The 12,767-nt window shown below is 41.8% G+C and overlaps 1 protein-coding gene across 1 annotated transcript in view; it reads left to right on the plus strand.

The window, feature by feature from the left end:
- b4galt2 (UDP-Gal:betaGlcNAc beta 1,4- galactosyltransferase, polypeptide 2) overlaps window positions 1-12,767 on the plus strand; it is a 148,194-nt gene that overhangs the window by 12,196 nt on the left and 123,231 nt on the right. The window contains exon 2 of the mRNA XM_079348170.1: window positions 5,531-6,527. Within this exon, the coding sequence (XP_079204296.1) occupies window positions 6,116-6,527 (412 nt within the window). The 5' untranslated portion in view covers window positions 5,531-6,115. The remainder of the gene's footprint in view (window positions 1-5,530; window positions 6,528-12,767) is intronic.

Below are 12,767 nucleotides of genomic sequence, written 5' to 3' on the forward strand. Positions count from 1 at the left end.
TGTTAATTAAAATGTAAATTTACAAAGCTGTACCTTAAAGGATAAACGTGGCCACAAAATTAAAAAGTTGAACTCTCAGAAGAGCGTGTTTATTCTTAAAGCAAATGTTACAACTTTATAGATTCATGAGAAAAGAAACTACTTAGCATAAACTTTTCTTCTTTGAATTGAGCATTTGAATGAAAGATTTTTACATTGTATGAAAAAATCAACACAATAAATACTAGTTTAAGGTTTTTTTTTAATACAAATATAGAAAAACAAATCATGTGTTAATGTATCTTAAAAATAGAGTTAAGTCAAACTCCCCCTGGGTATGTTGTTCTTCACCCTGTGTTCACATTGCTCCACTACCCAGATGCAAACAAGCATGGTTAACATATAGCATATCAAAGAACTAGCACAGTTTGGCAATATTTGTATTTAGAAAATGGAGATAAAGTTGTATGTAGGCTGCGTCAGGTTAAACTGGCATATGACTTCTCAACCCAAGCGATGTATAACAACACTAACCTGCGAGGAGGACAAAAGGCTGGCAATGCTAGCACTGCTAATGTTAGCCATAATCAGTTAACCAATCATTGTTTGCCCTCTGACGCTGTGATCTTGAATTTCCCTCGGGATCAATAAAGTATCTATCTATCTATCTATCTATCTCCTGCAGTTAGGCAGTGTTAGATAAAGTTTGCTCAATCTTGACTGTTTTTGTTAGCTTTCCCTCAACTGAACGTGCTCTTGTAACATCCTGTTTATTTACAGGTGACAAACACATTGCAGCGCAGGTTGAGAGTGTGTTTTTGTAGATCCCCTTGCCTCCTGTCAGTATTGATTCCACCACACACTCCAGAAAAGGTGTCAACGAGATGTTATTTCTTTGACAACATATTTCAAAGCACAAATACTAAATTGCACATGTTAGATGTCAGTAGTACCCAGGTCAGACAGGGAGAAAAGTTCCTGGCACTTTTAAACGTGTCTGTTCCCTTCCTGACTGCTGTGTTGGGATTGTTGTGTAAGTCATGGATGGATACTGCGTTGTCCTGCACTTTCAATAAGTTCGAATCATCTGTTTATGTAAACTTTCAACAGGACCAGGGGCGCTTCTAGGGTCTGTTGGGGCCCTCTGCAAATATAGACTAGGGGCCCCTCCAACCAGCGTCCATTACTATTTTCACAACAATAATGCACACTTAGCAGGGCATTGAGTGTAAGTGCTGTCAAATGGGGCCCCATTAGGGAGATTTCCTACTGTCATTGCAAATTGTTCACATTTTGAGGCAAGGCTGTGGTTTAAAGTTTATCAGTCGTTGGGGCCGACTGGCCTGGGGCCCAAAGCAGTGTCCTGCCTTGCCTGTTGACAAGCAGCGCCTCTGAACAGGACAAGTCTGTGTTTAGATTTTGAGTTTTCGATTGAAAGGTGCTATCAATCAAGGCAACTCATTTGTTTCCATAAACCTCTGTTTATTCTTTGAATTATCTCCGATTCAATTATTTTGAATTTTTATTTATTCTTTGACTTATCTTCAATTCAGTTAAAAAAATTGAAACCATTTGTTTCCATAAGCCTCTATTTATTCTTTGAATTATCATAAATAATAAATAAATCTGAATACACTTATTTGTCCTAGCTTTTGGAAATGGTAATTAAAGGTGTTGCTTCATGTAACGCACCTCTTGATCCCACCAGCTCACTGTGACTACATCGTCTCTCACAATCCCTCCCTCGCCGTATTATAATTAATCCCCAGCCCGTTGAACAATGAGTTAGCACGGTTGTTAACCTCTGTGACGGAGGCTGCACTTTCTGCAGCTTTACACTGAGATTAGTGAGGCCTGCGATGGGGGAAACATTGAAATCCTTACAAATTACAAAGACCTGCCTCATGGGGACACGTGTCTATTTCAAATTTGGAGAAACTCGAAAGCTTCATTGTGTCCTTAAATGGGTAAACCTTTGAATTTTAGCAACCACTGTACGACTGTGTTGTATTGTAATCCGCCTCTGATTTTCCCTTTTTTGCTCATTCAGAAACAGCTGCTAACTAAACGCTGATGGAAACAGGCAGCTGTAAACCACTACACATATTTCAGCATTTCTCTTGTGGTTTCCTTGGCAGACATGATATGATAGGGGCCGTTATGAAATTTATTGCTGTTGTTAAAGAGGGACTTACAGTGATCCTTGAATAAACTGGTTACATAAAAGGCTCTGTTTCTCTCTGTCACAGAGGCCATCTCTCTCTTTTCTTTCCTCCCTCCTTCGGCCATTCTCTCCATCTCTTAAAAGCTTCAGACGTTTCATAGACTCCTTCCTCACTCTGTTATATCTCCCTGGGTGACATTTGCATGCTAAGTTGAGAGTGAACACTCGGCGCTGCCTTGGATACAATCCCTGAGAGACGTCCCAGAGAGAGAGAGAGAGAAACAGAACTTTCAAGGGACACAGGAGAAAGTGGACAAGTTAAGGACAGAGATTTCTTTCACTCTGTTTAACCGTCTTGTGTGTGGTTTGCTGAACATTTCATAAACTTAAAAAAACCCTGTAAAAGTTGGGATTGTTGGGTTTGAAAGAAAGACAAAATGCAAAAGCAGAGAAGAAGGTGGGTCTAGGCCAGCTGTAACTATTTTGGGGCCCAGATGAGAATTTGATGCCCACTCAATACCCTTCCTATACCAGTACTACCCAATAACTCCAGAGATTCCTAACTCATAGTGAAAGGTAAATAAAACATGACTTGTGGTATCACAAAATGATGTCCACTCAAAGTAAAGAGTAATTTTCTACTCTGCAGCATTTTTTTGTTTTTCATAAGGACATCTTCTTTTTTTTCTTTTCTTTTTTTTTCTTTTTTCTAGGGGGCTACCCTGAGGCGGTTTCCATGGCAACCTCCCCACGGCAAGCTTTTTGACAAACAAAAACAAACGAAGTCTATTTTGATGCTCGTTCATGCATTCTGGTAACCTTTATGAAACATTCAAAGTACACATATTCATCATGGACCATCTGAAACATTTACCTCATGGATGTGTTAACTGTCGAGCTTCGATGTGAAAAGACTACAGTTGGAGGCAAAATGAAATGTTTAAATGTTCTTGTAATATTAAAACGGTCACACACAGATTTTTACTGTCCACCTCTTCATCTGCAGCTCTGTCTCTTTTCTGTCTTTGCCCGGCCGTCCGTCTGTCCGTCTGTCAGGAGCAAGAGTATGCTGTAGGATCAGAAAACAAAGCGTACTCACTTTCTAAATTACGCTTGAGGCTACTACTTTCCTAATTCATCCCCCTTTGAAACAATCAGAACAGAACACTGTGTCTTTTAACAGCTGGCCCTGAGTCTTTTTGTACCGCACATGGGAGAAAAAGTGCCGACGTGTGTTGTTGATACGTTGATATTTTTTCAATGAGTCTTTTGCATCTGGTCATCTTAACCAAAGTTCTCATTCTCAGTCATTATCTGGACTTCATTCAACTATATTTACACAGCAGTTTGTTCAGCACTGTCACAAACACCTGTTGGACACCGAGGGTGCCCCACTCACCCCTAGGCTCTGTAGTTATAATGCAGGACTACTTTTGTCTGTCTTACTGATTATCTGTCTGTCTGCCTCCTTCCCTCCCTACATGCTTGAACAACAAAAAAAAAATCCCCCCTGATACATTACAGACCAGCCTGTTCAGTCGCTGAAGAGCGGCACTGCTGGGAAATAAATCCTGAACTGCACAAGCATTATGCTGCCGCTGGCGTGCGGTGTCAGGGTCCTTCGGTCAGCAGAAATCTATCTCATTAACCAGCGAGATGCACACACGTTCACGAGCACGCCATTCCTTCTCCCTCAAAACACACACACACACACACACACACACACACACACACACACACACACACACACACACACACACACACAAACACACCCAAACACACCCTTGAGGCTCAGTCTTGGCAATCTTGGCTGCCCAAGAACAAAAACCGGCATGGCAACAGGTAGACAACTGTCTGAACAGACAGCAACCATCAGCTCGGTTAACAAACATATGGTGCTTCATTTTTTCTCCACCGGCCCCGAGACACAACAGGGACACTCACCTAATCAGTCCAGAACTGATCTGACTTCATGCGTCATTTACCTCACTGAGGTTTGACATTACTGAAGTGTTTACACAATTATTAGACCGGAGTTATATTGTGGAACTGATGTACATTTCTGTACTTCAAGAAATATTAGTTAAACTCAATGTGAGCGTACAGTATGTGAATTTGACTTATTTCAGCAAAGTGTTGTCAAAATGAACAGAAAGATCAGCAGATGTTTGGGGCCATCCAGCTTTTAACAGACGACCTTTATGACCAGATTCGTGGCGCGTTTCGTTTTGTCGAGTCGTGGAATTTTAAACTGAAACTTTTTGTGTTGAAACCCAGAGAAATGTGTGATTTCTCTTTAGGTTGCCTTGCATTTAGTTTGGTCCCATCTTCTTGGGACACCATGATGATGCACCAAAGAAAGAGGAGGGAGTGAAAGGGAGGGCAGGGAAAAAAAAAGAAAAACGTGAGAAAGCTTTGGTAAATGTATAACCACGTGGTAGGGATGGAGAATTACTCGTTCAGCTTCAATTGTTACTTGGTCTTAAAAACGATGATGAAAACAAGACAATCGAGCAGCCTGGTCAGGAACCTGAATGCCTGTCTGAGGCACATTTAAGGCAGACTTTTAGTGCAAACATTGGTAATTGGCCAATTTATACATATACAAAAACTACCATTTGTTACCAAACTTCATTGAAGACAATTTTCTGAAACAATCAGCCATCGAGGATGTGCCAATTGAAGGAAATCTGATCTATTCTCCATTCCCGATCGTTAAATCAATGTCTAATTTCCAGCAAGCAACACTTAGCTCTTTTTTTCATTTTACTGTTGTTCCTTTTCATCAGAAATTCTCGTGGCGGTTGTGGCTTGTATTGTCTACTTCAACCTCATCTGCTTCTTCTTCTTCTTCTTTCATTGATTGGAGCGCCATAAAACTACAATAAGCGTAGCCTGTGGGAAATCTCTAAGTGCCCTTTCCTTCTCTCCTTTGCTCGTATGTTTGCTGCATTGTGTATTCCCTGCTGCCCGCTCATTCCATCATAAACGCTTTTTAAACCACTTGACTGGAAAATTGACTCGCTATGTCAATTCGGCTGCACAGCCCGAGTCAAAGCTTTTTGTTTGCCTGTTGATGCTTTTGTTGTCGATTCTGTTTCTGACAGATTCTCCTGGGTATTTCTCTTTCTACCCAGAGTGAACTTCTACATTTATTTATCTGCTGTTCAACCAGGCATAACCAATATTAATCGGGTCACGGATTACCCTTAAATTTCCAGGGAAAGATCAATACATTCATTTGGTTTTATGCAGCAAAGAATAATCTCAGTCACGTCTGTCATTGATGTCTCTTCACCTGCACTGGTTTAACAGCCTTTCTTTGAGGTCGTGCGTCATGTGTTAATTGAATATCATTTTAAAGCTCTGTTTTCTATTCTCCTTCAGGTGCCTGAGACTTTCTTGGTCTAAGACTACAAACAAAGAGATTATCAAGCAACAACTAGAGCGAGTCTGACCTGATGACATAATAAGAGGACATCTGGACTGACATGTCAGCTGACCCTCTATCCCTGCTGAATGTCTGTCTGTGGGTAGTCTCCAGTTGGGCTCCGTCACTTGGACCATTGGAGGCTTTGAGTGACTGGCTTTTGGACAAGTAGGACTGGCTTTTAACGCTGGGATTCAACATGACTGCAGAAGAAGCGTTGCTCAGAGAGTAATTGATCATACCTAAAAGTCTGGGCCTTATTTCTTCGGTTTTCAACTTATCATTAGTAAAACTTCAACAATATCCTTGATTGATGTTAATATCAAAAAGAGATTTAAGGCTGGTTGTTTGAGTACTTTTGTCATGCGGGGAATCTGGGGAGGCGCCAGAAACAAGCTAAAAAGTCTGACATTTGCTGACTGTGCAGCCTCCCTGTCCACATCAACGAGCCTATGATCTTTGCAGAAGTCCCATAGTCATCCAACCACATGAACTTATCAGAGATCTAACAGTACTTATCAAATGGCTGTCAGGATGAGCGCATGCCTGTAGCTGCGCCAGCGTCGTCGTGGCTGGCCGTCGCTGGACGGTCCTCTACTTCGGCCATGACCCGGCTGATGTTGGGCCGGACTCTGGAGCGCATCTGTAAAGGCGTCCTGCTGCTCTGCCTGCTCCACTTCCTCATCATGATGATCCTGTACTTCGACGTGTACACCCAGCGCTTCGACCTCTTCAGCCGCTTCAACAACGGCCGCAACGGATCCAGGAATAACATCAGCGGAGCAGCAGGAAACGGACATCACTTTTACTTTTACAACCTTTCCAGGCCCAACGCTACGTTAGCTAGCTACCTTGCCACAGGGGAGCAGCTGGTGCCGAGCGTGCAGCCGGAGACCAACCAGACACCTTCGCCCAAACCGCTCCCACCGTGCCCCGAGATCCCACCCGGCCTTGGTGAGTGAATGTCAAATCTTACTGCTGTCCTTTCACCACCTTTCATCTCCAGGTACCATAATGACCAAGTCTTTGCTTGAAATAGCTTTCCAGGGGGTCGACACATTTCCAGTATAGCCAGCTGTGTTAGCCTCTTGTTACTTTAATGTAAGCGAGAATCAACAAGGACTCCTAAGACTTGTGAGCTCATGTGTTGTGTATGCTGACGAGGCCTCCTGTCCCTGCCTTGTACCCTTGACGCTCACGCTGGCTAGCTAACAGTGTGAAGACATCAGGCTTGTGTCTTGGTTGAAGCACGAATGGTGTGAGCAGATGTGAGGCTTCTCGGCTCTTTCTTTGCTGTCATTGATTAAGGAAAGAGATATATCAGACTCTTATTTAAATGAAGTGGGGTGCATGGGATTGAAATATGTATGTAAAAACACGTCAGCTATCGTCTGTGCTCATTAAAGCTTTCATGATCTGCATAAGTTAGCTGGACATGTGACTCTTCTATTTCAATCCTCTTTGCTGATGCCCTATTTGCTTCATTGTTTACCCAGTTTGCTCACTGTATTTGTTGTTCTGCCTTGAACGTACTGTACACCTGATAACGGGAGGCTTTGCACACCATCGATTAGTGTAATGAATAGTTGAGACAAGACCTTGATCTGAGCTGCTTACTGGAGGGTCCTGTTTAATATTCTGTAAATAGATGCATCTCCGGTCTTACTCCAATTAGTGGGAGAGCAAATGTAGCCATCGTTTTGGTGGTGTTTTTTTTTCTTCCAGGTTTGCCTTGCAACATAAAATAGATTTAATGTCAACGATTTACACTGTGGTGTGTCAACCTTATAGACTCGCAGAGGAGCTATTAGCAGAGATTCATGCAGTCAGACACGTAAGCACAAGTCTGCAGAAACACACTCCACAAGAACAGGTACACGCCGCCGCTTGAATCCCATGAATCTCTTCAGTTCAGGTCGTCTCTTAAATAAACACAGATGCTGGAACCACAAAATGTAGCAGAGAGCTTATGTCTGAAGTGCAGGTGTTACATTCTCAAGTTAAAGTCACTCTAATTGTTTTGCCTTGAAAGTTAAGTGTATTGTTTTTTGTTTTTTTTAGAATGAGTTGTAATCTGTATTACCTGCAGGAGCGCTTACTTTGCATTATGCAAAATGAAGTTGAAAAAAACACATCCGAATCAGAAATACTATTCTCAGGGGGAAATGTGGTTATTGCTCAAAAACACAGTACAGAAGTAAAGAAATCATTTAGACTGTGAATTAAAAAAGAGATACTAAAATAAGCAATAAGTAAGGGGTGGAATAATACGCTCTGTACAAGCTCAAATGATTTAAAGTCTGGAACATAAACAATATTTGCTGTTATATACAATGGTTATCAATACTGCACGTAGTATTTACAGGGTTCAATATGAACAGATTGCACATTGTTAAATTAAATAGTCCAGTGTCTTAGTGTTGGGGGGGGGGGGTGCACATCGTGGAGTGGGTGAGAGACATGTTCCATTTTTTTCCCACTTCATCAGCGTTTTTCAATGAACTCGCAGTGTCATACAGGGCTGGGAATCTTTGCGTGTTTCATGATTTCAATTGTTGGAAGTAATGAATCCATTTACAATCTCTACTTTGACTTAAATCCTTCTTTTCCCACCTCGAGTGGCGATACACACTCGCACAGACGCAAATGAAAACACCCTGTTGTTTGCACGGTGCAGAACAATACTTCACATGTTATGTATAGGAGTCTTACACACACTTAAGTGCATATATACGCACACACACACACACACACACACACACACACACACACGCTCATACCCATGTGATTTTCACTTGTTTCCATCAACCCGACAAATCGGAGGTTGATTGAGTCACACTAAGCCAGGGTTAACTGAATCTATAATGACATAGTGGACACAAACATTGTGTGTCTCTCTCTCTTACACACACACACACACACACACACACACACACACACAAACACACACACACACACACACACACAAGCACACAGATCTCTCCAACCAGCTCTCTGTAATGAGTCACACAGACTCCAAGCTTCAGAATGATGTTAGCCTGTTAATAATCCAGGATCATAAATCCATCTGATCCAAAGGCCAAACAAACCTGCAGCAGTGATTTTGAATTTAAAGGAACAGTTCGACAGTTTGGGGACTAAATGTCTCTGCCCTTTAACCCAGAGTTAGAGGAGTAAATCCCTAACATTATCTGTGTGTGTTCAGTGTAAGGCTAAAAGGTCAGGAGCCAGTTAGCTTAGCTTAAGATGAAGCTCACAACACTGACAGATAAACAGACTGCTGTCTGTTGCTTCTTAGGCTGCGCTGACGTGTCTGATGTTGATGTTCCCAAACATCAACCATTACTATTAATATTAATCCTCAAGTCCAAGTCCTTACAGAAGTCAAAACTTTGCCTGATGCGCCCAGAGTTAGCTTGAAAAGTTTGGATTATCCGGCCTAACACCAAGTCACCAAGCAGTGAACCTGAAATGAAATTCTACATCTGACTGTGTTGCACTTGATGTCATTATCAGACAGCTGACAGTCAGGAGACGACACACAGTCAGACGAGAGGGGAGTTTGAGATGTGCAACAAATATCTTCAGCTGGATAAAACCGCAGACTTTGGGTTTCATTTGGTATCTTTATATCCTGCTGGATCCCCACGAAGCGTCCATGCAGTAACAAACTCTAAAAGGAATGGCTCATACTCGATCAGGCAAACACAGACTTCTTAGATGCTGTGAATCTTAAAGAGTAATAATTATAAATGTTGCGTCCTCCAGTCCTCGTCCTGTGATCGCGTCGTCCTCCATGCTGCTTTCACTGCTGAGCGCTCTCATGTCTTCACAGAGTTTTTTTTTTGTTTGAGCCTTGTGTGTGAGAAAAACCATTTGATTGGTTAAAATCAAATTTGATGGACAAACAAAAGATTTGATTTCTCGCATGTACGTGTGTTTTACGAAGCTCTTTCTATCTTTTTCTCACTTCTTTTTTTTTTTTCTGTTTCTATGTTCTTGCATTCGTAGCTTCTCTTTCTTTCTCGGTCTGTTGACATGTTTTCTTTTCTTTCTTTCTCTCTGTGTTCAGTTCATTAAATAAAGGAGCTGCTCTCCCTCGTGTTCGGTATATAAATGCTGTCGTTGATGTAATATCTCATTTGTGTTCCTTTTTTTCCCCCCCAGCTAACACTCTGCAGCACTTTGTTGATGAAATAGAAATATGTTTCTTATTTTCCTCCACCTGTTCCATCTGTAAATCAGCTTTGAAAACTTAATCCCTCGCCAGCGCCGCTCTGGCACTGTCAACATTTTCTTCTCCCTTTTATACTATTCTGTTTTTTAACTGATTGCTTTTCTCGTTTGATAATGAGGTTCTGTAACGTGCTCTGAAACGGCGAGGGGTAGATAAAGCTGTCAGCCTGATTTGTCTGAAGCTGAGGCTCGCTGATTCCATTATTTGGCCTGGAATTGGCTGTCACAGAATCTGGATTTGGCATTCATACCGGGCACAGGTGTACTCTTGTAGCTTATCTCTGCCTTTTCTCGGTGATGGAGTGGCTGCCTGGAGGCTGTAATGAGCAGGAAGGCGGAGAAAGACTGAGCGAGTCTGTTTTGTCATTCGCAGGTGCATAAAAGAGAGAGAGAGAGAGAGAGAGAGAGAGAAAGAGAGAGAGAGGTGTCTGATAGATGGTAGTGTGATGGTCGTAGTGAAGTGAGACAGACAGAGAGACGGGATGGAGCGAGGGACGGAGCAGCAGATGGAGAGGTGAGGGGGGAAAAAGGGGGAAAGACCTTGGATAGAGGTAGACCCGCATTCACAGAGAGAGAGAGAGAGAGAGAGAGAGAGAGAGCGAGAGAGAGAGAGAGAGACAGACATACAAACAAGCCCTTGGCTGTCCCAGAACACCAGCTGACAGGTGCAGCTTGTATGAGCGGCCAGCATCCACAGTTTATATCCTGGCTGCGTGTGTGTGCGAGCCGGCATGTTAAATATGTAAATAGGCCGTTCATCAAAAAGATAACCTTGGGATTAAGAGGTTTAGCCCAAAGACATTTTTACCCTGTAAAACACTGTGATTGTAAGATAGCAGCAAACAAAATGTTCAGTTAGCATCTGATTTACTTTCCGTGTTTATTAAGATGCCCATCAGTTTCGGTGTTAAACACAAGCTCCTCTTCCTTCATTGACAAGATTTCATTAGTTCACATGACGACACATCATGTAACCAGAACTTCACAGGACAAACGACTCCAAGCTGAAAAAAAAAATAATAATAGTCGTCTAATTGTTGAATCATCCAATCATCTTTTCAGAATTCCTGACTTCTTTTTATTTCCTGACACGTGTAAACATGAACTTCCGGAGCTACAGCTGCAGATATATATATATATATATATATTTTTAAACAAATTAGGTCATTGTTTTCTTTTCAAAATGCAAATTCATCACTTTGATTTTACTTTCTTTGTTTCCTGCCTTCAGTGACCCTCCCCTTTTTGTCTTTGTTTCACCACTGATGTGTTTGAAAACTGATCTGGGATCAGACACAAATTAAAAACAGGTGTAGCACGTCTTCACCACTGATAGGCGGTGAGAGCTTTAATGCCTTCACTTCTCATTTGTGATTTTCTAATGAACAATTTTCTGCTTGTAGCTATGAATTCTCAGATATCCGTGTGTGTGTGTGTGCGTGCGTGCGTGCGTGCGTGCGTGCGTGCGTGTGTGTGCGTGTGTGCGCGTGCGTGTTACAATTATTCTCAAGCCTGAACCCTATTATATATTCATGCTATTAATCACTCCTTCCTACACACACAACAAGAACGTGCCACACACACACACACACACACACAGCTCACTGGGAGGTTAAAAGCTATTTTCCAGGCCTTGTTTTAATTGGATGCTCTACAGGGGTTTTCCCACTCAATTGTACTTAGTAAGAATTAAAAGTCTTCTTACGCGGCGCTAAACTCGGGATGCTAGACATGGAGCAGGATGCACCTGAGCTCAATGCAAAATAAGAGAATGGATATTATTATGACTGAATAATAACCAATAATTACATGCAAAAAAAAAAAAAAGCAAATATCCTGCACAGTCTCCTACTCATGCTCTCTCTTCTGTATCTTCGTCATGTCACTTAACTGTCGACCCACAGCTGTCTGAATTTCTGTTGTAGTGTGGTTTAATCTGTTTTTGAAGCTGTCATGAGGGCAGGATGTCTGTAAACAATTTATTTAAAAAAAAAAAAATCTAAAATATGAATGCACACAAACTTTTCCTGGAGTCGTCTGAGGGCACTAGGAAAAGAGCAGGGTCGAATAAAGAGATATTGCAGTGTGAGTTGAATTTTTTTTTTTTTTTCAAATAACACATGTAAACATACACGCATGCACACCCTGGCGTCGTCTCGGTGAACACATACATTTGTACATTTCTCTCTCTTCCGGAGCGTTGGCGTCGTGTTTTATTCATAGTCGGAGAGCAACGTGAAAGGAATGACAAATCTGTCGTAGCCGTGAACTTTACACGTGTGTCGCCCTGAGGAGGAAGCCTATCAGGAGAGCTTGTACCATTTCACTTTTCAGCCTCCCTCAGGGTGAAATCTAGCGAAAAAAAAAGGAAAAAAAAGAACTGTTAATGCATCTTTTCGAGCCGGGTCATATCCGGGAAGGCCGGCCTCCTCCTCAGACCTTCACCTTCCCTAAACTCAGTGAACGGTGAATTTGTGGCACAGCATGTTTTACGACCTTTCTCCCATACATTTTTAATGAAGGGTTTAAGCAGTGTGTGTGTTCTAGAAGAATGTTCTGGGTTAGACCTGTCAGAGGAGTTCAAGGCACACAGGCCTTATTTTGATTACTTTAAAAACCTAAAATGATCAAAAGTGGGAAAAAAAATAAAATATAAATCAGCTTAAAGATAGACAACGGATTGCATGCTTTGAAGATTCCATACGTGATTACAGATGGGCAATTAAAAGAAGTCGGTGATAGATTTTATAAAAGGTTTTCATCTAAAATTCAGAAGATGCCTCTCAGATGAGTCTGAATAGGGAATGATGTGTGGATGAATGACTGCTGTTTTTGGTTTTAACTCGGTGAGCAGGACTGAGTTTCATGAGAATATTTCTTCAGATAATGTTTCATTAAGTTGTGCGAAACTTCAAAGATCTCTTACTTGTGAAGTTCATTTCGTACAGACGTACTGTG

This window comes from Symphodus melops (genome assembly GCF_947650265.1).
Source record: "Symphodus melops genome assembly, chromosome: 7".
NCBI lineage: Eukaryota > Metazoa > Chordata > Actinopteri > Labriformes > Labridae > Symphodus > Symphodus melops.